At 47.5% G+C, this 26458-nt stretch overlaps 1 protein-coding gene and 1 non-coding gene across 3 annotated transcripts in view; both read right to left on the reverse strand.

Annotated features, from left to right (window-relative positions):
• Positions 1 to 26458, reverse strand: part of wdr43 (WD repeat domain 43) — a 74284-nt gene that overhangs the window by 8939 nt on the left and 38887 nt on the right. For both annotated transcript variants that reach the window (XM_072500129.1, XM_072500128.1), the window contains exons 11-16: positions 24463 to 24600; positions 9170 to 9256; positions 6235 to 6266; positions 4469 to 4532; positions 3607 to 3720; positions 2709 to 2778 (exon numbers count right to left, since the gene is read on the reverse strand). In XM_072500129.1, coding sequence (XP_072356230.1) covers positions 2709 to 2778; positions 3607 to 3720; positions 4469 to 4532; positions 6235 to 6266; positions 9170 to 9256; positions 24463 to 24600 — 505 coding nt within the window. The remainder of the gene's footprint in view (positions 1 to 2708; positions 2779 to 3606; positions 3721 to 4468; positions 4533 to 6234; positions 6267 to 9169; positions 9257 to 24462; positions 24601 to 26458) is intronic.
• LOC140415732 (small nucleolar RNA SNORA31) lies at positions 4182 to 4312 on the reverse strand. Its single transcript, XR_011944640.1, has one exon. It is a non-coding gene; the product is annotated as a small nucleolar RNA SNORA31 (small nucleolar RNA).

The following is a 26458-nucleotide window of genomic DNA, read 5'->3' on the forward strand; positions in this document are numbered from 1 at the left end:
TCGGAGGTAACGATATCGCTCCTTTTGAAGAAGGAAAAAGACCCGCTGCAGTGTGGGTCCTACAGGCCCATTTCCCTTTTAAATGTAGATGCTAAGCTCCTGGCCAAGGTGATGGCGACAAGGATAGAGGACTGTGTCCCGGGGGTGGTTCACGAGGATCAAACTGGGTTCGTTAAGGGGAGACAGCTGAACACGAACATACGGAGGCTGCTAGGGGTGATGATGATGCCCCCACCAGAGGGGGAGGCGGAGATAGTGGTGACGATGGACGCCGAGAAAGCATTCGACAGAGTGGAGTGGGACTATCTGTGGGAGGTGCTGAGGAGATTTGGTTTTGGAGAAGGGTATATCGGATGGGTACAGCTGCTGTATAGGGCCCCGGTGGCGAGCGTGGTCACGAACAGACAGAGGTCTGATTACTTCCGTCTTCATAGAGGGACGAGGCAGGGGTGTCCCCTGTCTCCGTTACTGTTTGCATTGCCGATTGAGCCCCTGGCCATAGCACTGAGGGGCTCCAGGAAGTGGAGGGGAGTACTCAGGGGAGGAGAAGAACACCGAGTATCCTTGTATGCAGATGATTTATTGCTGTATGTTGCGGACCCACTGGAGGGGATGCCTGAGATAATGCAGACACTCAGGGAATTTGGGGAATTTTGTTTGTGGTGCATCCGGGGGAACAGAGCAGGGGAATAGATGACTTACCGCTGAGGAAGGTAACAAGAGATTTCATGTACTTTGGGATTCAGATAGCCAGGAGTTGGGGAACCTTACATAGGCTTAATTTAACAAGATTGGTGGAACAGATGGAGGAGGATTTTAAGAGATGGGACATGGTGCCCCTGTCACTGGTGGGTAGGGTGCAGGCGGTCAAAATGGTAGTCCTCCCGAGATTCCTCTTTGTGTTTCAGTGCATTCCGGTGATGGTCACGAAGGCTTTTTTCAAGAGAATTGAGAAAAGTGTCATGAGTTTTGTGGGGGCCGGGAAGACCCCGAGAGTGAGGAGGGGGTTCTTGCAGCGTAGCAGGGATAGGGGGGGGCTGGCACTACCGAGCCTAAGTGAATACTACTGGGCCGCCAATATCTCAATGGTGTGTAAGTGGATGGGAGAAGGGGAGGGAGCGGCATGGAAGAGATTGGAGATGGTGTCCTGCAAGGGAACCAGCCTACAAGCAATGGTGACGGCGCCGTTGCCGTTCTCCCCGAAGAAATACACCACAAGTCCAGTGGTGGTGGCAACACTAAAACTTTTGGGGCAGTGGAGACGACATAGGGGAAGGACGGGAGCCTTGGTGCGGGCCCCGATAAGAAATAACCATAGGTTTGTCCCGGGGAGAATGGATGGGGGATTTGGAGCATGGCAGAGAGCTGGGGTTGTGCAACTGAGAGATCTGTTCGTAGAAGGGACATTTGCGAGTCTGGGAGCGCTGACGGAAAAATATGGGTTGCCCCAAGGGAATGAATTTCGATACATGCAACTGATGGCTTTTGCGAGGCAGCAGGTGAGGGAATTCCCGCATCTCCAGATGCAGGAGATTCAAGATAGAGTGATCTCAGGAACATGGGTGGGGGATGGTAGGGTGTCGGATATATACAGGGAAATGAGGGACGAGGGGGAGATCATGGTGGATGAGCTGAAGGGGAAATGGGAAGAAGAGCTGGGGGAAGAGATTGAGGAGGGGCTGTGGGCTGATGCCCTACGTAGGGTAAACTCGTCGTCCTCGTGCGCCAGGCTAAGCCTGATACAATTCAAGGTTTTACACAGGGCGCATATGACCGGAGCAAGGCTCAGTAAATTTTACGGGGTAGAGGATAGGTGTGGGAGATGCCCGAGAAGCCCAGCAAACCACACCCACATGTTTTGGTCATGTCCGGCACTGCAGGGGTTCTGGGTGGGGGTGGCAAAGGTGATTTTGAAGGTGGTGGGGATCCGGGTCGAGCCAGGCTGGGGGTTGCAGAAGAGCCGGGAGTGCAGGAGGCGAAAGAGGCTGATGTCTTGGCCTTTGCGTCCTTAGTAGCCCGGCGAAGGATATTGCTTATGTGGAAGGAAGCCAAACCCCCGGGCGTGGAGACCTGGATAAATGACATGGCAGGGTTTATAAAACTAGAACGGATAAAGTTCACACTAAGGGGTTCGGCTCAAGGGTTCACCAGGCGGTGGCAACCGTTCATGGACTACCTCGCAGAACGATAAAGGAAATGGGAAGGTAACAGCAGCAACCCAGGGGGGAGGGCCTGGGCGGGTCCTCAGGGATGTTTGTGTATAGATATTTGTACTAGGTTATGTATATTGGATTATTTTATTTTATTTTTGGAGAGTTATTATTTTTGATATGGCAGCTGCCATTTAGTTTATATATTACTTATTTATTTGTTAAAACGGCCACTGTTATTTATACTGTTTTATTGTTGTAAAAAGGAAAACCTTTGTATTGTTTTGTTTGGCCAAAATCTTTTGAATAAAATATATATATTTTTTAAAAAAATAAGATCATGGCTGACCCAATTGGAACCTCAACCCCACATTCCTGTCCACCTCCACATGTCACCTTTCACCCCCTTGTTAATATCATTCTTATACATTAAAACAGGTATATGAATTCAATCTGTTTTTGAGACACTGTCACTTTTTATGTTTATCTACAAGATATATGTTACCATGGAGAACTCGTGCATAGATACACAGTAACAAGTTTGTGATGAGCTCTTACCTTCCTCATAAACCAATTTCGCTGTTTGGTCCACACTGCTTACATCTTGTGCTTTTTCAGATGCTGCCACCTGAGGGATATCAAACACCGCTACTAAGTTTCACAAGTAGGTTCATAACGCAAGCAAACTTTAGCAATTGCTAGGAAATGCTGTGTCCACATCAAAAGATGTGAACAAAGAACACATTACAGATCTAGGTGCAATTAAGGGCATCCTGATAGAGCAATAACGGAGAAGAAAAATTCTAGTTTCTAACATTCATGAGTGGTTTTGCATATATCTTGTTTCCTAATGGGGCAATATGTTGCATCAATGGGTAGCACTGTAGCACAGTGGTTAGCATTGTTGCTTCACAGTGCCAGGGACCCGGGTTTGATTCCCACTTGGGAGTCTGCACATTTTCCTCGTTTCTGCGTGGGTTTCCTCCGGGTCCCCCCCCCCAGAATTCCTGAAAGACGTGCTGTTAGGTGAATTGAACATTCTGAATTCTCCTTCAGTGTACCCGAACAGGCGCCGGAGTGTGGCGACTAGGGGATTTTCCCAGTAACTTTATTGCAGTGTTAATGCAATCCTACTTGTGACACTAATAAAGATTATTATAGAATAACAATGTAGTTTCCACCAGTGTCATTTGCAAGATCCCCAAATACAACGGTGGAGGTACTAAATGAAAGGTCTGAAGCCCAAGCCTTTACCCCAGAAAGTGGTGTTTGATGGAACAAGTAAAACAGTGAGGGAAATGTACATTAGGCGGCTTTCCAGTCACAGGTAGTTGTAAAATATGCATAACATTGTTGCAGTTTCTCGCTCTCTTCCCCTTCCCTCCCCCACCCCCCTCAACTTCCCGACATAACTAGTACTCAATAACTGTCCCCAGCACAAGGCATCCATCCTTACCTGTGCAACTAGAAGGAAAAGCTTGCCATGCAGCCGTGAGAGCTTCTGGAGAGTTTTCACCCTACTCTCCATTAGCTGGTACAAGACTCCGAGCTGTGGTACAAGATTAGGCAGCTGCAAAGAGTAAAATCAACAATTTTAGTGCAAGCTAAACAGCAGCCAAAGTCTGGAATAGAAGCTAAAGATAAAAACCACACTAATTTGTGCAATTCTAATTATACATACAGCATTTAAATTCATGAATGGTAAACCCTGAAGATTAGTAAACCAAACTCGAAGAACCAGATAGCAATCCCACAATTTCTACAGCGCCACCCACGCAAGATTCTCTGAAAAGTAGTCTAAATAGTTAACTTGTATAAAGTCTATTTTTTAAAAAAAAGAGATAGTTTATCAATGCTCCAAGCATCACTTCTTCACCAAAATCAGAAAGCTAAAGCCTCAATCAACATCTATTCCCAAAGCATACATACCGATGACAGAGAGGTTTCAAATGATGGAACACACACTTTCTGTGGATATGGTTATGCACTTAAAAGGTACAACTCATTAACACCGTTAAGATACATGCTCAAGTATGTTTTCCTCTATTCAATCCAAACTGCCACTAGAAGAGCAGGTAGAAAGCGCGAAGAAATTTATCTTGCATCTTAATAAGAAACCAGAAAGCCACAATAATGTGCTTCAGGTCTGTCAATAGATGCAACCTTATTTGTTCCTTCATAGTTGACCATTAAAACGTATGACCCAAATAAAGATTTCCTGAATTTAAAGTTCGAAGATCCCAGGGAGATCAAAGCTAATATTTAACATGCCTTTCATTATACTGCCAAGGCTGAGTAAACCAAACAATATTACTTACTGTAGACAGATAGGAGGCATGTAGGGTTAAGACTGCCTTTAGCCACTTCACCATTAGTGCAGCGCTACATGTAGACAAAACAAAGTCATTAAGTGTGTGCCAAACGTGTCCAAATCTTATTACAATATATGACTATAACAGAGTTGGTGCAGATCAGTTTCATTGCCTCAAGGCACACTGGTCTCAAGATCTCTAGGCCTCCACTACAATTAAAATGCACGAAAGACTAGAGCAGAAGCAATAGCTCCCTCTATCTAGGAAATAGAAAATATTCAGGACAGCCTGATATATAGCAGGGAAAAACATGCCACTGTTATTTTAACACCATAACCCTGATTTTAAAATAATTAAATTCTATTCCTCCACTTCAAGCATCACAGATTAGACTAGCATGAAGCTCCTCTGACACTTTACCCACAGCCATTCTATGTCAGTGTGGGACCTTGCAGTGAGTATTGGCAGCTGTTGATTCCAGCATTCAATCAGTTTCACTCATAGCTACTCAGATAATGAAGCAGCCTGTGCCCATATACGGCAAGACCTAGATAACATCTATGCTTGGGTAAGTAACATTTGTGCCAACAAGTTCTATACAACAACCGTCCCCAATGAAAGAATATCTAATCATTGACCCGTGACATTTAAGGTCATTACCATTGGCAAATTTCCCTGGCAAATTCCCCACTAGCATCCTGAGTATTACCACTGACCAGAAAATGGACCAACCACAAAGCACAGTGTCTAAGAGGTTGGGAATTCAGCAGGAATTAACTCCCCTCCTGACTCCCCAAGGCCGGTCCAACATCTACTGCAGTGATGGAATACCTCCACCTTGCCTGAATGAGTTCAGTTCCAACAACACAAGCTGTTACCACCCAGGAAAAAGCACTTGCTTGATTAGTATCACATCCACCACCATTGACACACCATGTTCGCAGTTTGACCGTCTACAAGATGCACTGCAGCAACTCGTGAAGACACCATCAATTGCACCTTCCAAGCTCAAAACCACAACCATCTGGAAGAATAAGGGCAGCAAGCCACACACCATCTTAACTTGGAACGATATCACCATTCCGTCACTGTCTTTGGATCAAAAATGAAATCCTCTCCCTAACATTACTGTGGGTGCACGTAGAACCTACAGCAGCTCCAGGTGGCCCACTACCACCTTACGGGTAATTAGGGATGGGCAATACTGTGCCGGCAATGCTCACATGAATGAATAATAGAATTCACCAAAGACTCAAAGCCTGACTGAAGTTTGCCTCGCATGTTGATGAACAGCAATTACAACAGCTCCTGATTAAAACTCAACACATAGCCCCAATAGAGGGACTTTCCAGCAGTCTATGATTTAGTACTATATTAAGTGGTGCCTTGATTGACCAAGGATGTCAGAACGGTATAGGTGTGTAATGAAAACAACGGAAGCCACCTATAAAGCTCAGGTCATAGTTGCCATGAATCAGAGTGCGTATTCTGCTACTGATGCCACCAGCTCCTGGTGTTCCAATATAGGAAATAACAAATGAGACACCAGCACCATGAACAGCCCTTTCCAACATCAGAAATTCAAATGGAACAAATCAACAAATCAGATCTACAAAATAGAACTGAGCTTTTTGGTCTATGACAACCAGACCCATAAGCTGTGTTTAAAGCAGGAAAGCAGATTTCAGTAAGAGGGGGTGGGGGGTTGAGGTCATTTACAAGGGTCACTCTACAGCATTTGAAAATAAATCCCTGCTAAATTTAAACCTCACCTGTACGGGTGACCTTGCAATCGCTTTGTGATCTGCAGAGAAAAGAGAAATAATACTTTTATGAATTAATTATAGCTCAATGGGGGGAGGTATTGGTACCATAATTGGCCCATATGGTGTGTGATGCCTCATTTTGAAATGTAGATCTATGCTCACCAACTTTTGAATTCAATTTGTGGGCCTGTGCTGTGCAGGCGTGGGGGTGAAACTCGGGCGCTTCCTCAAGCTTGAATTTTTTTAAAAATTCAAAATAAAATTATCTCTCGGGCAGCAGTAGAGACAGGTCATTAAATGTATTCAATGCCAATTTAGATATATTTTTAATAGATATGTAAGTAAGGGGTTATGGGTGGCAGACAGGAAAAGTGGTGCTAAGACCATAACCAGATTAGCCATAATCGTACGCAATGGCAGAGTCGGCTCAAAGGACCGGATGGCCTACTCCTGCTCGAAGTTCGATGTTCCTATGGAAGGAAAGGAAAAATAAAAGAAACATCCTTCTTAAACTCCTAGGATGGGTCAACTAATTAGTTCACCGTTTGGTTAGTTAAATGTATTTGATGCAAGGCTGCCCCCTATTGAAAAGCCAGTCACTGACAGCTTCCCTTTTAATTGTGTAGAGACAAAATCTAACTAGAATTAGATTTTCAATGATTTAGATTTTTGGGAGTGATGAAATTGAAGGGGGAAAAATAGATGAATAAAATAATGGATTCTAGAATCGATAAATAATAAAATTACGAACAATTTTCTTCCGTTATTCGTTGGGAGCACAATTTTCCAGTAAAATTCAAGAATAAAATTAACCGCCACGCCAATGGCATTGCAGCAGCAACACAGGAAACGTTTTATTGCAGACAAACCAAACTGGTAAATTAATGAAATTTAGTACAGGAACTATTGATTGCAATGAAAGAAGACCCGAATCGTAACCACCATGAGCCAAAACTGAACAATTGAATCGTATAACCTGGGAAACTTCCCATGCAACTCAGCCGGTAGATGTTGATCCAGCTGATACTTCACAGAAAACAAAGTCAGTATGATCTGGAACTTTCAGCATACAATCAAATGGAAGCCATCTGCATTTCACCAAGAGTAACTATGCAGGAGACTTCCGGTCGCGGCCACATGAGCGGTCGCACATTTGGAAGCTCCCGCTCAAGGTGGAATTTTGCGATCTGAGGGGGCAAGGTTTTGGATGGAAACAGGTGTAGGAGTGCCAGGAGACGGTGTAACTCTTTTGGTATGGCCAGTGGATGGATCCACGAACTAGGAATGGGTCGAGAAGGGAGCTGTTGGAGCAGGTGTGCCACAGGTTAAGATTACAGAGGGTAAAGGGCCCATTCTGCCACCCAGTGGTCAATGGAGCAACTGGTGGACGCTTTAAATGATAATTTCAGTCAGCGGAGGAAGGAGGCCCTGGCCAAGATGATGGAGCCACTCTGAGCTGGTATTGGGAGAGTGGAGCAGCTAGAGTTCCAGGGTTGGGTGATCCAGAAAGCAGAGGAGGCCCATCTTGTTAGTGGCTGAGGTGGGGGTGATGCGGGAGACCCAAAAGAGACTGAAGAAGGTGGAGACCCTGAAAAACTGCTTAGAAGGCACAAATTGAGAATCATGGAGGTGCCCGAAGGCATCGAAGAAGCGGATGCCATGCATATGTGACCAAAATGTTGGAAGAAGTTGATGGGGGAGGGGGCCTTCAACTGGACTCTGGAGGTCGACTGAGCACAAGGGCTGCTGATGAGGCTGCAGCAGGCGAGTTGCCAAAGGTGATGGTGGTGCGGTTGCACCCCTTCTGGGACAAAGAGAAGATTTTTTGGTGGGCGAGGTAGGTGAGGGGGTGCACCTGGGAAGGGAGGATTGTAGGGGGCAGTTTTGCAAAATTAGAGGACCTGGAGGAAGAATATGGGCTGCCCAGGGGAACAATTTCAGGTACTTGCAAGTCTGGGATTTTGTGAGAGGTGCCGTCCTTTGCTTGGATGCCGCATTTGGAGCTGCAAGGTAAGATGCTGTCAAGGGAGGGGATAGGGGAGGGGAAGATGTCCGAGGCCTGTAAGGAGCTGATGGATTGGGAGAGGGCTCCGATAGGGGACATTAAGCAGAAATGGGAGGACTTGGGGTAGGGTGGTGGAGGCCGGGACATAGCTTTGGAGAGGGTGAATCATCCAGGGCGTGTGCGAGGCTCAGTCTTCTTCAGTTTAAAGTAGTTCACAGGGTTCATATTATGGTGGCGAGGATGGGTAGGTTCTTTGAGGGAGTAGAAGACAGGTGTGGGCGGTGTATGAGGAGACCCACGAGTCATGTCCACATGTTTTGGGCATGTCCAAAGCTGATGGGATTCAAGGACGTAATGTCTGAGCTGTTAGATGTAAAGGTGGCCCCGAGTCCAGAGGTAGTGATATTCGGGGTGTCGGAAGACCCGGGAGTCCAAGAGGTGAGAGAAGCGATGTTCTGGCCTTTGCCTCCGATAGCCCGGAGACAGAGTTTGCTTGGATGGAGGGACTTGGAGCCAGGGGACGGTGGGGGGGTTAAGAGGGTTAAAATGGGGGAAATGCAGGACAGGAGGAGTGGTTATGGCGGGGGTAGGGAGTTGGTTATATATAACGTTGCATAATTTTACTTGTTTTTTGTTGTTGTTTATGTCCGAATTTTTTTTTAATTTTTTTTTTTGAAAGTGTTGCAGGAGTTCTAAAGTTTCACCTCCCTCTGATTCCCATTGTCTGCAGAAAGTGGTCAAACGATAGCACTTGAAGCCTATTTATTTGGCCAAGCTTTTGGTCACCGGTCCTGTGACTCAGTCAAACGTATCTGAAAACACTCCTGTGAAGTGCGCTGGGGCCTTTTTACAACATTAAATATAAATGCAAATCATTGTGGTTGCCATCTAATGATGCATTATTCCAAACTTCTTAGGTTACCACCTAAACCTTACCTCTTGAAGCAGTGGAACTACTGCAGGGACAGGTAACCTGGCAATGGTGGTCTTTATCAAGGAATCCTTCTTTGTCTGTAGTACTTTCTAGAGGGGAAAAGTGAAAGGAAAAGTAGTGTAAAAACTGCCACCATTTTCAGCTCTTTATGATGTCTCAAATTCAGGAAAGCTATTCACATACATCAAATTATGTTGAAATATTGTCGGTTGGCAATGAGGTGTTCAGACCAATGAATCCCCAGCTGAGGATGTTTTGGTTGAAGAAAAACAATAGCTAGGAGGCCAGCATACTTCTTCAGCTACCATCATGCAAACAGAAATGTCACCTGAACCATCAAAACAGGCAGGCAATGCCTTGGATTAACGAAAGACAGCGCCCGAGAAAATGCAACCCTCCACTATTACACAGGTGTCCTACATCTTTCCTCAAAATTACCCCTTAATAACACCTCACAAAATAATCCCACAATAAATTGAGCGACTCTTCGCTGAACTGCTCCTAATTCAATTACATTCTTTCCTCAGGTGATCCAAAATTGTACAGTATTCCAGATGTGGTCTCACCAAAGCCTTGTGCAACTGTAGCAAAAACGTTCTTACTTTAATACTCAAATCTCCCTGGCAATAAACACCAAAAATTCCGTTTGTGTTCCAAATTACTTGCTACACCTGCACACTTGTGATTTATGTACTAGGACACCCAGATCCCTCTGCAATCTCTCTACTGAAATAAGCTATTTTTCTAATTCTTCCTGCCAAAGTAGACGAGTTTACATTTTCCCACACCATACTCCATCTGCCAAGGCTTTTCATACTCAATGAGATATGGCCCATTGCAGTCCTTACTTCCTCTTCACAACATTAGTACCATCAACAAAGTTAGCAACACTTTTACTATGTGTGCCTATTGAAAACTTAGTTTCTCTTTTTTCACTTCACCTCTGAACCTTCTATATTCAGCCTGATTTCCCATTGCATTATCCACCTCATCTCTGTCTGATGCACGCGTCTTTTTGCTTCATCTTCACACTCATATTTCAGGAACCTCTGGATTTGTTTTCCCTACCTTTCTACCTGGTGGGAATAATACTTGATTGCTCCCAAACTCTCTCTTCTTTAAAGACAGTTCCTTGTTGTTATTTTCCATGCTGATTAATTCCAATTTACTTGGCCCAGATCTGTTCTCACCCCATTGAAGTTGGTTCTTCCACAATAAATGATTTTTCTCTGAATTGCTCCTTGTCCTTTCCCATAGCCGAGCTAAAACATAAGATGCTATCTACTGTCACTGTCCCCTAAATGCTCCCACGCTGATATGTGATCCTCATTTTCAGAACCAAATCCAGCAATGCCTCCTTCCCTATTGAACTGGAAACTCTGATGTAGGAAATTCTCCTGAATACACATTAGAAACTCTTGGCCCTCGCTTCCCTTTACACTATTACTGTTCGATAGGACAACCGCTTCAAAGTATTCATCAATCCTCCCATTCCGATGAAGGTTTGTGGGCCTGCAAAGTTAACCATTTCTCTCTCCAGATGCTCCCTGATCCACTTGAGTATTTCCCAGCAAACTCATTTGAAAAATCAGACGGTAATATATCACTCCAAACAAGATGCCTCAGCACAACCTAAAGGTCAATTGTCCGTTTAAATTCTTGCTCTCTAGTGTTACAAAATTTCTTTAATTAAAATTCTTGCACCCTCCCACATAACTGTTGGAAAATATAAACCAGTTGTAGTCACATTTCAACAAGTACATTTTTAGTTTATTTTAATCAATAATATTTGCACTATTCTGTTTGTAAACAGAACAAGGCCAGCAGTGCGGGTTCAATTCCCGTACCAGCCTCCCTGAACAGGCGCCAGAATGTGGCGACTAGAGGATTTTCATAGTAACTTCATTTGAAGCCACTTGTGACAATAAGCGGTTTTCATTTTCATTTATGCGTCCAATTTTATTTGGAATTTCTCCTTTACTATCGTGACATTATCAAATTACAGGAACAGTATTGGCACCATCTAGTAGTAGTATTACTTGATCTAAAAAATGGGCCCTTTAAAAAAAAATGTCAAAAGCATTTTATATGGGCAGTATCAACAACAACAGTGCATGGGTGGGAAATGCACCCTCTACTGGTGCAAATTCACTAAATGCAGCCTGCTCGTTTATATACTTTCCACCATATTATATAGCCAAACAATGTGAGAGCTGCACGTACCTGGAACAATGCACAGTGAGTGGTGTTAGGCGGCAGGGTGAGACAGTGGAGAGGCACTGCTGCCTCTCAGCACCAGGGACCCAGGTTCAACTCAGGCCTTAGGCGTGGGTTTCCTCCCACATTCTATAGATATGCAAGTTAGGTGGGTTTGCCGTGCTAAAATTGCCTCTTAGTGTTGAAGGATGTGCCGGTTAGGTGGGGTTACAAGAGAGGACAGGGGAGTGGGACTTGGTAGGATGCGCTTTCAGAGCGTTGGCGCAAGCCCGATGGGCTGAATAGCCTCTTCCTGCACTGTAGGGATTCTACAGATACCGGACCAGGCCCCAACCTTTGTTAGGATACTGGCTGAAAACCCCAACAATCTTTGTTTGTAAAACTGTGAGGAAAGAAGGACACTTCACCACAGGAGTGATGACTCTGACCAATAGGTATTATTTATATTAGAACAAACTTTAATTTAAACACAGAATCAACCACATTAACATCAGAGAAATAGCTTTACAATTAACAATTCTTAAACAAGGTGGGATGTGGGGGTCCTTACTATCTACACCTGCCACTAATTCCAATAAAGCAACCCAATACAGTTCAAAAGTTAACACAACAGATTTACTTATGGTCTTTTATGTAGATATATTTAGAGAGCAGGTCCAGTATACTTCCAGCCCACCTGCTCCACGCATCCCCCACCCCCAACAGTATAAATCTGATCCTATTTCTAGTTTCTCTCTAGCTTTGACTACGGGTCACCCAGACTCGAAACGTTAGCTCCCTTCTTTCTCCAGGGATGCTGTCAGGCCAGTTGGGATTGTCCAGTATTTTCGGTTTTTGTTCCAGATTCCAGCAGCTGCAGTAATTTGCTTTTATGCAGTACACTTCTGTCTTGTCAGGCTCAAATCGTATAACAAGCTACTCTTTAACTTTAAATATTCTAGCAGACTGCAAAACTACAGACAGACTTGGCTCCTCCCAGCTCCCCCCATTAATTATATCATCTGTACCTACTAAGTTCCATGACCTGCTTAGCTACGACTAAACAATCCCTCAAATTATCTACACTCCAGAGAATCACCAGCATTCAAACCATGATTCCATTAGCCCTTTACCTGTAACCAATTGCGTGGCTGGAGTCCTTACCTTTTATGAATCTGTAATTACAGCTTTAGTAGGCTCACTGCCAGCATTTTAAATTGGGGTTTTTAATAACATTACTGCCAGGAATATGAAACGCGATATGTATCAATTTCAAAATTTGTTAGTGCAAAGACACTTTCAAGTTAGTGTCAGATCATAGATCATAAAATTTACAGTGCAGAAAGGACATTTGACCCATCGAGTCAGCACCAGCCCTTGAAAAGCACACCCTACTTAAACCCTGTGCCCGTAACTCCACCTACCTTTTGGACGCTATGGGGCAATTTAGCATGGTCAATCCACCTAACCTGCTCATCTTTGGACTGTGGGAGGAAACCAGAGCACCCGGAGGAAACCAATGCAGACACAGGGAGAAAGTGCAATCTCCAGTCACCCGAGGCCGGAATTGAACCCAGGTTCCTGGAGCTGAGAGGTAGCACTGCGCCACAGTGAACTTAAGGTTGCCAGTTTTAACACTGATAGACTATTTAAAATTGGAGGAAATTGATTTTGACACTGAAACATCAGTAGTCAAAATGTTTATAAGACATAAAAACATCATAAATTTAACACAAGTGGGGTTCGCATTTTTCCTTTTGGTTGATTATTTTTAAACCAGCTTCTCAAAGTCAAATGAATCAATTGGGAAACCAATGAGAACAATGTTGCTATTGCATTGGTATACACCAACAACAGCCAGCTGTTTAGGCACCTCGAGGTTGTCACAATGTCCACTCACGTATATAATGAAATGCAGACAGGCAGTGATTGACACACAGGATAACCAATGAACACACACGACAGAACAACCAATCACCAGACAGGACACTACCACTACAAAACACACAAGGCATTAAGACTCTCCCTCTTCTGGGGCTTCCGGTTGCGGTGATGACGAGCTAGCCGCACGTTTCGGCGGCTCCAGCTCCGACGGACCTTCGGGCTCTTTTAAGAGCCCCAACGGGGATTTTTTCAACCGCGTAACCCGGTGTGGGATGTGTGGGAAGGGAGTCCCCCCCGAACGACAGAAGAAAAAACAGTCAGCGGCGGCTGCAGCCTGGAGAATCTTCGACTAAAAGGTCAGAGGGAGAGGAAAACAAAATGGCGGCGGAGAAAGCGCAGGCGACATGGGGGTCTGAGCAGGATGAAATCGTGAGACGGTGCGTGGACCTGCTGAAAAAGGAGGTACTGACCCCGATGCTACAGGCAATTGAGAGGCTTAAGGAGACTTTAAAGACCCAGGAGACTGAGCTCCGCGTGGTGGAGCAGAAGGTGTCAGATATTGAGGACGAGGTCCTGGGCCTGGCGGTTAAGACTCAGACGCACGAGGCACTTCATAAAAAGTGTGCTGAAAGGATCGAGGCCCTTGAAAATGGAGCGCGAAGGAAGAACCTTAGGATACTAGGTCTCCCTGAGGGTGTGGAAGGAGTGGACTGTGGAGCGTACGCAAGTAAGATGCTGAGCTCACTGATGGGTGCTGAGGCCCCTGCGGGCCCCATGGAGGTGGAGTGGGCAAATCGGATCCCGTCGAGAAGACCAAAAGCGGGAGAACCACAGAGGGCGATAATCGTGCGATTTTACCGCCTTAAGGACAGAGAAGAGGTCCTGAGATGGGCTAAAAAGGAGCGGAGTAGCAGATGGGAGAACGCTGTGGTACGGATATACCAGGATTGGAGTGCGGAGGTGGCGAGAAGGAGGGCGAGCTTCAACCGAGCCAAAGAGGTTTTGCACAAAAGGAAGGTGAAGTTTGGGATGCTGCAGCCGGCAAGACTATGGGTCACGTATCAGGAGAGACACTATTATTTCGAGACGGCGGAGGAAGCATGGTCCTTCATCAAAGAAGAGAAACTGGACCAGAACTGAGGGACTGATGCTGCAGGGAATTGTTATTGTTTCTGTTAATGTTATGGTGAAAGTTAATCGAGAAGTAAACAGGGAAGGGGGGAGACACTGGGGAAATGTGGGCGCCGGTGAGGGGGGAAGGCGGGACATAGTCGGAGAATGGGGAAGGAGAGGGGGAGGGGAAAGGGAGCTGCGCCATAAGAGGCGGGCCAGGTAAAGGGATGTTCCCGCGCCAGAAAGAATAAGGCGGGAAAACAGGCGCAAGGCGGAAGGGAGTTCCCTCACACCAGGGGAGAGAGGGGGGTCGAGGAGTGAGCAGGGGTAGCCGGGGTCAGTTGAAGTCAGCTGACTTACGGAAGCGATATGGGGGGAGTAATCAAGCCAGATAGGGATCTAGCGGGGGGGGGGGGGCGACACAACTGGGTTGCTGCTGCAGAAATCCAAAAGGAAATGGCTAAAGGGTGGGTGGGCCGGGACGGTGTGCGACGCTGGGGGAGCGAGCGGGAGCGCAGAGGCAGGATATGGGACTGGCCTAGAGAAGGTAATGGCTAGTCGACACGGGAGGGGGGGGCAGGTAGCCCCCTAGTGAGGCTGATCACGTGGAACGTGAGAGGCCTGAATGGACCGATAAAAAGGGCCCGAGCGCTCGCCCATTTGAAAGGACTAAGGGCAGACGTGGTTATGCTCCAAGAGACGCACCTAAAGGTGGCGGACCAAGTTAGGCTAAGGAAAGGATGGGTGGGACAGGTGTTCCACTCAGGACTGGACGCAAAGAACAGAGGGGTGGCCATTTTGGTGGGGAAACAGGTAACATTTGAAGCAAAGAACATCGTAGCAGATAGTGGAGGTAGATATGTAATGGTGAGTGGTAGGCTGGAGGGAATGGAGGTCGTGTTGGTTAATGTGTATGCCCCAAATTGGGACGATGCGGGATTCATGAGACGGATGCGGGGGCGTATACCCGACCTGGAGGCAGGAAATTTGATTTTAGGAGGGGACTTCAATACGGTGCTGGACCCGGGGCTAGATAGATCCAGCTCAAGGACCGGAACAAGGCCGGCAGCGGCCAAGGTACTTAAGGGGTTTATGGACCAAATGGGGGGAGTGGATCCATGGCGATTTCTTAGACCTAGGGCTAGGGAGTATTCCTTCTTCTCCCATGTCCATAAAGTGTACTCCCGGATAGATTTTTTTGTTTTGGGAAGGTCGTTGATCTCTAGGGTGGAAGCTGAATACTCAGCCATAGCGGTTTCGGATCATGCCCCACATTGGGTGGACCTGGAAGTAGGAGCAGAGAACACTCTGGCGATTAGATGTGGGACTGATGGCGGATGAGGGAGTGTGTGCAAGAGTGCGGGGGTGTATTGAGGGATACCTGGAGGTCAATGACGACGGCGAGGTCCCTGTGGGAGTGGTATGGGAAGCACTAAAAGCGGTGGTCAGAGGAGAGCTGATCTCTATTGGGGCCCACAAAAGGAAAACAGAGGCCAAGGAAAGGGATAGATTACTGGGGGAGATTTTAAGGGTGGACAGGGAATTTGCAGAGACCCCGGAGGAGGAGCTGTACAGGGAGAGGAGACGACTCCAGACCGAGTTTGACCTTCTGACCACCAGAAAGGCGGAGGTACTGTGGAGGAAGGCACAGGGGAGGAGGTATGAATATGGGGAAAAGGCTAGTCGCCTGCTGGCGCACCAACTGCGAAAGAGGGCAGCAGCGAGGGAGATAGGGGCAATTAGGGATGAAAGGGGAGACACTGTGCGAAGGGCAGGAAAGATAAATGAGGTGTTTAAGACCTTCTATGAGGAACTGTATAGGCCTCAACCCCCAGAGGGAGAGGAGGGGATGCGGCAGTTCCTGGACCAACTGAGGTTCCCGAAAGTGGAGGAGCAGGAGGTGGCAGGCCTGGGGGCGCCGATTGAGGTGGACGAGGTTATTAAGGGACTGGGAAGCATGCAAGCAGGGAAGGCCCCGGGACCAGGTGGGTTCCCAGTGGAATATTACAGAAAATATGTGGACTTGTTGGCCCCGTTGATGGAGAGGACGTTCAATGAGGGGGACTTTACCCCCGACGATGTCGGAGGCGACGATATCGCTAATTTTGAAGAGGGACAAAGATCCATTGCAGTGCGGGTCCTATAGACCTATTTCACTATTGAACGTGGACGCCAAATTGCTGGCAAAGGTACTGGCATCGAGGATAGAGGACTGTGTCCCGGGGGTGGTGCACGAAGACCAGACAGGGTTCGTAAAAGGGAGACAACTGAATGTTAACGTGCGACGACTATTAGGGGTGATAATGATGCCCCCAGTGGAGGGGGAGGCAGAGATAGTGGCGGCAATGGACGCAGAGAAGGCATTTGATAGGGTGGAGTGGGAGTATTTATGGGAAGTGTTAAGGAGGTTTGGGTTTGGGAACGGGTTTATTAGCTGGGTTAGACTTCTTTATGGGGCTCCAACGGCGAGCGTAGTTACAGGTCGACATAGATCGGAGTATTTCCGACTATATAGGGGAACAAGACAAGGATGCCCGCTGTCTCCATTGTTGTTTGCGTTGGCAATGGAACCTCTGGTCATGGCGTTGAGAGACTCCAGGAAATGGAGAGGGGTGACTAGAGGGGGAGAAGAACACCGAATCTCGTTATACGCGGATGACCTATTGTTATACGTGTCGGACCCAGCGGGGGGGGATGATAGAGGTTATGCGAATTTTGAGGAGGTTCGGGGAATTCTCGGGGTATAGGCTAAACATGGGGAAGAGTGAATTATTTGTGATACATCCAGGGGACCAGAGTAGAGAGATAGAAGGCTTACCGCTAAGGAAAGTGGAAAGAAACTTCCGATGCCTGGGGATTCAGATCGCTAGGAGCTGGGGAACCTTGCACAGACTTAATCTGACACGGCTGGTAGAACAAATGGAGGAGGACTTCAAGAGGTGGGACATGCAGCCTTTATCGCTGGCGGGCAGGTCGCAAGCAATTAAGATGATGGTCCTCCCGAGGTTCTTATTTGCATTTCAATGTCTCCCTATATTAATCACCAGGACCTTTTTTAATAAAATAGATAGGAGCATCACAAGCTTTGTGTGGGCAGGGAAAGTTCCGAGAGTAAGGAGGGGGTTCCTTCAGCGCAGTAGGGACAAAGGAGGACTGGCACTACCGAACTTGGGAGATTACTATTGGGCCGCCAATGTGGCAATGATATGTAGATGGATGATGGAGGGTGAGGGAGCGGCGTGGAAAAGACTGGAGAGGGGGTCCTGTAAAGGGACGAGTTTGGAGGCGCTGGTGACGGCACCGCTACCGCTCTCACCTAAAAAGTATACCACGAACCCGGTGGTGGCGGCAACACTGAACATATGGGGACAGTGGAGGCGACAGAGAGGGGTGCGGGGAGCCCTGGTGGGGTCCTCTATCAGGAACAACCATAGGTTCGCCCCAGGAAGAATGGATGGAGGATTTCAGAGCTGGTATCAGTTGGGAATTAGGAAGGTGGGAGATTTATTCATAGATGGGACTTTTGCGAGCTTGGGAGCATTGGAGGAAAAGTATAAGTTACCCCGGGGAAATTTCTTGAGATATATGCAGGTGAGGGCGTTTACTAGACGACAGATGAGGGAATTTCCGTTGCTCCCAACACAGGGGATACAGGACAGGGTGCTTTCAGGGGTGTGGGTCGGAGAGGGCAAGGTGTCAGAGATTTACAGAGATGAGGGACGAGGAGGAGGAGTCGGTGGGAGAACTAAAGGGAAAGTGGGAAGAAGAATTAGGGGAGGAGATAGAAGAGGGTATGTGGACTGATGCCCTAAGCAGGATAAACTCCTCTTGATCATGCGCCAGGCTTAGCCTGATTCAATTTAAGATGCTACATAGAGCACACATAACGGGGGCAAGATTGAGCAGGTTCTTTGGAGTGGAGAACAAGTGTGGGAGGTGTGGCGGGAGCCCGGCAAACCACGCACATATGTTTTGGGCGTGCCCGGCACTGGAAGGATATTGGAAGGGAGTGACGGGAGTGATCTCGCAGGTGGTGAAGGCCCGGGTCAAACCAAGCTGGGGGTTAGCTCTATTTGGAGTTGCGGAAGAGCCGGGAGTGCAGGAGGCGAAAGAGGCCGATGTCGTGGCCTTTACGTCCCTAGTAGCCCGGCGCAGGATCCTACTCATGTGGAAGGAGGCGAAACCCCCTGGACTGGAGGCCGGGGTAAACGATATGGCGGGGTTTATTAAACTGGAGCAGATAAAGTTTGCCCTGAGGGGTTCGGCTCAAGGGTTCACCAGGCGGTGGCAGCCATTTCTCGACTACCTAGGGGAACGTTAGAGGGGAGATGGATGAGGGGGGGGGGGGGGGGAAGAGAGAGGGGGGGTTTAGTTCAGTTTAGGCCAATAGATAATGGGGTTTTGTTACTTGTGTATTGTTAAAATTTTCTGATTTGTTATCGTTTAGTTTGTTTTGTAAGAGGGAAAAATGTTGTTTGGAAAAAAATTTCAATAAAATATTTATAAAAAAAAAAAAAAAAAGACTCCCTCTTCTCACAGGATACAGCTACAGAGATAGTTAGAGTGCACGAGCTAGTCTGGTCAAGCCAGTCAGAGGTTATCAGTTTAGATTAATAGAGTGTCAACCCACAGCACATTACGTACAGCAACCAGCAGGTTCAATAAAACAGTGTTGGACCATCTCCTTTGTCGGAAGCCTGTTTCTGCAACGACCAGCAAGCAACCATCCAGCAGCATGGAAAAGGTACAGCCCCTCTGCAACTCCGGATCTCCGGCAACCTCGGCACCAACTGGAAGGTCTTCAAACATAAGTTCCTCCTGTACATCAAGGCCTCCGACTTTGAAGCAGCATCAGATGCCAGGAAGGTCGCGCTGCTCCTGTCGACTGCGGGGATCACGCCATCCACATCTTTAACTCGCTCACGTTTGCCGATGGCGAAGACAAGACGAAGTTCAAGACAGTTCTGCTGAAATTCGACAGCCACTGCGAAGTCGAGGTGAATGAGAGCTTTGAACGGTACATCTTCCAACAGAGGCTTCCTTTTCAGTCCTTCTTGACCCACCTCCGCAGTCATGTAATTATGACTCGACAGCTGATTCCATGATCCGGGATCAGATTATTTTCGGGGTCCAGTCCGACTCCCTGCGGGAGCAGCTACACAAAATCAAACAGTTGACCCTCTCCGTCCCCGTCGAAATGTGCTTTGTCCATGAGCATGCCAGAAATTGTTACTCCCGCATCAGGGCGGCAGAAACGGCTAAACTGGCCTCCCACGAGGTAGAAAGGGCGCAGGCCATTGCAAAAATGCAAGGCCTGAGCAAGGAGAGTTTTGCGCGCTTTTCCCAGGTCCCTACGCTTGCGCGCCACAACCGGGAGGACGATGAGTCCAAAGACCCAAATGCGCAGGTGCGAACGCCGGCCTACCGCACTGCGCATGCGCGACGGTGCACAGAACGCGCTGACGTCAGCGTCCTGACGTGTCCAAATTGTGGCTCCGCCCATTTAAAGCGGCAATGCCCAGCCAAAGGCAGGCGATGTCTAGTGTGGAAAGTCTGAGCATTGTGGCCCTCTGCAGGTCTGCTCCACTGAGCAACAAGGCACGCAGGATTCTGATCCCGAAAGCCCGACGGACCCCGATGCTGACTGCCTCGAGTCTCCATATCGGGTGGGCATCATCACCACACGCGAGCTGGTCCCCACCGCGCCTGCAAACCGCCGTTCAATCCTGAGTGTGGATCCTGACGACGAGTGATGTGCTGTCATCACTGTCAGCCAGTGTCGCATCCGATTCAAATTGGACACTGGCGCATCTGCGAATCTCATCACAGTCAGACTTCCGACAGCATCCGAAACCAACCTAGTATTCTTCTACCAGCCTGCCAGCTCCTTGACTACAATGGCAATGCCATAGCTGCCAGTGGATCGTGTCAGCTAGGTGTATCTCACAAGGCAATCAAGGCGACGTTAAGATTCGAGATTGTCCGGCCTGACAAGGCATCCCTGCTCGGTTCTCGCGCATGCAAACTCCTAAATCTGGTCCAGCGAGTCCATGCCATGTCCTCTACACCTGTAATTGCCTCGCCCAATGCGACACTACAGGCTGAGATAGATGACATTCTCACGCAATACCACAATGTGTTTGATGGGATGGGCATGCTCCCATATCGCTACAAGATACTACTCAAGCCAAATGCCACCCCAGTCATCCATGCACCACGCCGGGTGCCAGCTCCTCGCAAGGATCGTCTGAAAACGCAGCAACGAGATCTTCAAGACCAGGGCATCATTTCAATGATCACGGAACCAACAGACTGGGTCAGCTCCATGGTCTGCGTCAAGAAACCCTCTGGTGAACTCCGCATTTGCATCGATCCCAAAGACCTGAATCGAAACATCATGCGAGAGCACTACCCGATCCTGAAGCGAGAAGAATTAACCGGTTAGATGGCTCATGCCAAATTCTTCACCAAGCTGGACGCCTCACGTGGTTTCTGGCAGATACAGCTGGATGAGTCCAGTAGGAAGCTGTGCACGTTTAACACTCGGTTCGGCAGGTATTGCTACAACCGCATGCCTTTCGGTATCATTTCAGCTTCCGAAGTCTTTCATCGAATAATGGAGCAAATGATGGAGAGCATCGAGGGGGTGCGAGTCTATGTGGACGACGTGATCATCTGGCCCACGACGCCAGAGGATCACCAGGTTTTCCAGGGGATCCACGAAAATGGCCTCCAGCTCAACAGGGCCAAATGCTCATTTGGTCGGTCCGCTATCAAGTTTCTGGGTGACCACATTTCACAGCAGGGTGTGCAACCTCTTACTGACAAGGTACTGGCACTCAATGCCATGAAGACCCCAGAGGACAAAAAGGCGGTCCTACGTTTCCTTGGGATGGTAAATTTTCTCGGAAAATTCATTCCTAACATGGCATCCCACACCACAGCCCTTCGGCACCTCGTAAAAAAAAGTCCAGTGTTCCAGTGGCTTCCCGCACATCAAGCGGAGTGGCTTGAGCTGAAGGCGAAGCTTACCACAGCCCCAGTACTGGCGTCCTTTGACCCGACCAAGGATACCAAGATATCCACAGACACAAGCCAGGACAGCATTGGTGTGGTGCTCCTCCAGAGAGAAGACTCCTTGTCCTGGGCTCCAGTGACATATGCATCCAGGGCCATGACTCCTACCGAACAACGATATGCCCAGATCGAAAAAGAGTGCTTGGGTTTCCTGACCGGAATAGTCAAGTTTCACGACTACGTATACGGTCTGCCAAAGTTCACGGTGGAAACAGACGACGGGCCTTTAGTCCACATAATCCAGAAGGATTTAAATGATATGATACTCGGCTGCAGCTAATTCTTCTTAGTCTCCGTCGATATGACTTCGAACTCCGGGTAAGGAGCTGATCATCGCGGATGCCCTATCCTGATCCATCACCACGCCGTGTGAACAGGGCAACTTCATTCACCACATTGAGGCACAGGTATACAGTTGTGTGCCAGCAACCTCCCAGCCACTGATGAACGGGTTGTCCAAATACGCGAAGAAACTGCCAAAGATTCTCTACTGCAGCTTGTGATGCAACACCTCGCCCATGGCTGGCAAGAGGGGCCGTGCCCCCAGTTCTTCAATGTTAAGGACGAGTTAACGGTTTTTCCTTCTTAAACTGGATAGAATAGTCATTCCCCAAAGCATGCAAACCATGGTGCTCAGACAGATCCCCGAGGGTCACCTTGGGGTCGAGAAATGTCGGCGCAGAGCTCGGCAGGCAGTTTACTGGCCTGGCATCAGCCAGGACATTGCCAACACGGTCCTCAACTGCATAACATGCCAGAAATTCCAACCATCCCAGCCCAAGGAAACACTGCAACAGCAGGAGATCGTGACCTCTCCGTGGTCCAAGGTGGGGATAGACCTCTTTCACGAAAATAGGCTTGATTACGTGCTTTTAGTCAACTACTTCTCCAGCTACCTGGAAGTGGTGAAACTGTCGGTCCTCACGTCCAAGTCAGTCATCAAGGCCGGCAAGTCAGTCATCAAGGCAAGGCACAGGATACCACTCGCAGTAATGAGTGATAACGGTCCATGTGTCTACAGTCAAGAGTGGTCCGACTTTGCACGAGCCTACCACTTCAGGTATATCACATCCAGTCCCCATTACCCGCAATCAAACAGGACGACCGAGAAGGGGGTTCATATTGTCAAGCGGCTGCTTTGCAAGGCTGCAGACTCAGCCTCTGATTTTAACCTGGCGCTGTTGGCATACAGGGCAACCCCTCTGTCGACTGGTTTGTCTCCGGCGCAGCTGCTCATGAACCACAACCTGCAGACGACTGTTCCAGCCATCCATGTTCCAGACCTTGACCACCTCACGGTGCTACAGAAAGTGCAGCAATCCAGGGACCAGCAGAAGATCACGTATGATGCTCATGCCACTGATCTGCCTGCACTCGCTCCAGAAGTTGTTGTTCGCGTCCAGTTGCCTGAGGGAGGCTGGTCAGCCCCAGCTGTTGTAGTCAGGCAAGCCGCCCTCAGGTTCGTTGTTCAAATGGCTGATGGCTCCATTCTACGGCGCAACAGAAGGGCACAGCGCAAAGTTGCCTGCCCACCACACGACTGCACTTCTCCGCATGTCATCATGCCGCCTCAGGACATCTCGCACCACGTGGCCACCTTTCTGGCTGCAATCCCGCCTGTCCAGGTGCCGACCCCCCCCCCCCCCCCCCCCCCCCCCCACCTCTGAAGTGATCGACAAGAATTCGTCGCCCGCCACAAAGACTGAATCTATAGACTTGAATCCTGTAAATCTGTATCTGCACGATAGACACCTTCCCTGTACATATGTTCATTCACTCACCACTTGTACATAGTCATACATGTATATGCAGCCACATTCCAAAATTTATTTCAAAAAGGGAGATGTCATGATATCCACTCATGTATATAATGAGATGCAGACAGGCAGTGATTGACACACAGGACAACCAATGAACACACACGGCACAGAACCAATCACCAGACAGGACACTACCACTATAAAACACACAAGGCATTAAGACTCTCCCTCTTCTCACAGGATACAGCTACAGAGATAGTTAGAGTGCACAAGGCCGTGAGCACCGCCTCCATGTGACAGAGAGCTAGTCTGGTCAAGCCAATCAGAGGTTATCAGTTTAGATTAATAGAGTGTCAACCCACAGCACATTACGTACAGCAACCAGCAGGTTCAATAAAACCAGCAGGTTCAATAAAACAGTGTTGGACCATCTCCTGTGTCGGAAGCCTGTTTCTAGTCTCACTGCATCCAGTTGCAGTCAATGTTAAACCAACTCAGATAACACATCAGAGGTAACTCATTAAATAATAAATTCTAGAATTGCACACAAAAAATAGACTTTACAGCAGACTGCGCCGTTCTGGCCTCCATGCTACACAAAGCATATACAGACACTAGAGATGGTGCAAAACAGATTTACTGGAATACCAAAACAAAGAGGCGATACTAATCGAAGAGAGGTTGAACTCTGTTCTCCATAATAACAATAATAATTTTTATTGTCACAAGTAGGCTTACATTAACGCTACAATGAAGTTACTGTGAAAAGCCCCTAGTCTTCACACTACAGCGCCTGTTTGGGTACACGGAGGGAGAATTCAAAATGTCCAAATTACCTAATAGCACGTCTTTCGGGACAAGTGGGTGGAAACCCACACAGACATAGGGAGAACGTGCAGACTCCACAGACAGTGACCCAAGCCGGGAATCGAACCTGGGACCCTGGAGCTGTGAAGCAACAGTGCTAACCACTGTGCCATCATGCCACCCAGTTGAAGAGTTGAAAGGTGACTTGATAAAAGATATTAAAGTATAAGCAGTTGAGGCAAATATCATTGATACATTTAAAGAAACAGAAGATAATGCTTTTAAATGTAAAAGGGTAGGAGGCAGCACATGTGGAGTATAAAAGACAACAAGTAACCAGCTTTGCTGTAAATTCAATGTAAAATCTTCAATTAGTAAAACTGCATCAGACTTAATGTACAGAAATAATTCCACATCTGTATGGAAAGTTGACAGTCTGCATGATTAAAAAGTCTTACATTTATAATCGATGAATCACTGCTTTCTAAGCCTTGTACAAGAAGTACTGCAAAGCTGTCAGTCTGTGGAAGGCCAGATTTACTTTTCATTTTCATCACATCAATATCCATGGTACAAAGGCGCTCCTCAATACTCCGCTGAAAAAAGAAACACAAAACAGTTAATCACAGAACACCAACAGTCAAAGTGTCACAAACGGCTTCCTCCACTAACATCCTGGGCTTACCATTGACCAGAAACTGAACTGGACCAGCCATATAGATACTATACCTACACAAACAGGTCAGAGGGTGAGAATTCTGTGGCAGGTGACTCACCTCCTCACTCCCATCTATAAAGCACAAGTCAGGAGTGATGGAATACTCTCCACTTGTCTGGATGAGTGAAGCTCCAACAATATTCAAGAACAGTGGTGGGCAACCTGCAATCTGGGTTCTTGTGTGGCCCACGAGACATTTTGTTGACCGTTGCCCACGCGCAGGGTCCCCCACATTATGTTCATTTCCATCCATAGATGAATACATACAAAGCACAGGCATGCTGACAGCAAACACTGTAGAGTCGTGCGCTCCCTCTGCATACAAAGTGTAAATGTTTATTCTGTTTTTTATGATTTGAAGTTGATAATAGTTCTATTAATATATGAATGATTAAGCTTTTTCTATAACTCGTTATGAAATATTCTGCGTGTATTAAAAGCATTTAATCTTATTCATGGGGTCATGGTTAGTGAAGAAGTCTGATTTCAATCCTGCTACCCACTGGGATGAAGAAGCCAGAGGAGGTGGGCAAGGGATTAAATTAATGTTTTGCATCTTCCAAAAGATTACGGCAGCACGGTAGCATTGTGGATAACACAATTGCTTCACAGCTCCAGGGTCCCAGGTTCAATTCCCGGCTTGGGTCACTGTCTGTGCGGAGTCTGCACATCCTCCCCGTGTGTGCGTGGGTTTCCTCCGGGTGCTCCGGTTTCCTCCCACAGTCCAAAGATGTGCAGGTTAGGTGGATTGGCCATGATAAATTGCCCTTAGTGTCCAAAATTGCCCTTAGTGTTGGGTGGGGTTACTGGGTTATGGGGGTAGGGTTGAGGTGTTGTCCTTGGGTAGGCTGCTCTTTCCAAGAGCAGGTGCAGGATCGATGGGCCGAATGGTCTCCTTCTGCACTGTAAATTCTATGATAAACTCTATGATAAACACGGAGAGAAGGAGCAAACTCCATACAGTCACCCAAGGCGGGAATCGAACCTGGGTCCCGTTGCTTTTGTGTTTGGAAGCCTGTGACCAGTGGTGTATACAGGGATCGGGTGCTGGGACCCTCGCGTTTTGTTACATACATTAATAACTTGGATGGGAATGTAGAAGGTATAATTAATGACACAAAACTTGGTTGTGTTTTTGATGGTGAGGAGGATAGTCTTAGGCTCCAGCTGATATTTATCAGTAATGGCAAATGGAATTTAATCCTGATAAGTATGAGGGGCTGCATTTTGGGAGGTCTAATAAGGGTAGGATATACACAATGAACAGAAGATCCCTAGGGTAATGTTCTTCAAAGTTGGGTGGGTCGTAGAGCCATTGTCCGCGGCGCTCCCGATCGCGCAAATCCCCGCGCAGCAGCCGGCTTTTAATAACGCCTGCTGCAAGCGGCCACGAACATGTTAAAAAATTTGGCCGCATTGCGCATGCACCCGCTATTTCTTTTAAACGGTTGAAGCTTTTTGTTTTACATGTTCTGTAGTGGTTTTTATTCATTTAATTTTAAAAAAAATTTTTTTTTTTTTTTTTACAAGTTCGGGGGGGGGGGGGGGGTTTATTCATTTTTTTTTACAAGTTCAGTGGGGAGGGTTTATTTGATAAACTTTTACAGGAAAAAAATTCAGAACTTTGGACAGATCGAGACTCCATACTTTCCGATACCAGAAGGCTTAACCTTCATCCAACAGGTTCCATTGGAGGAGCGTGTACGAGGGCCAAAGGGACCCAAAACCATTTCCTC

Source organism: Scyliorhinus torazame, chromosome 4 (genome assembly GCF_047496885.1).
Source record: "Scyliorhinus torazame isolate Kashiwa2021f chromosome 4, sScyTor2.1, whole genome shotgun sequence".
Lineage (NCBI taxonomy): Eukaryota > Metazoa > Chordata > Chondrichthyes > Carcharhiniformes > Scyliorhinidae > Scyliorhinus > Scyliorhinus torazame.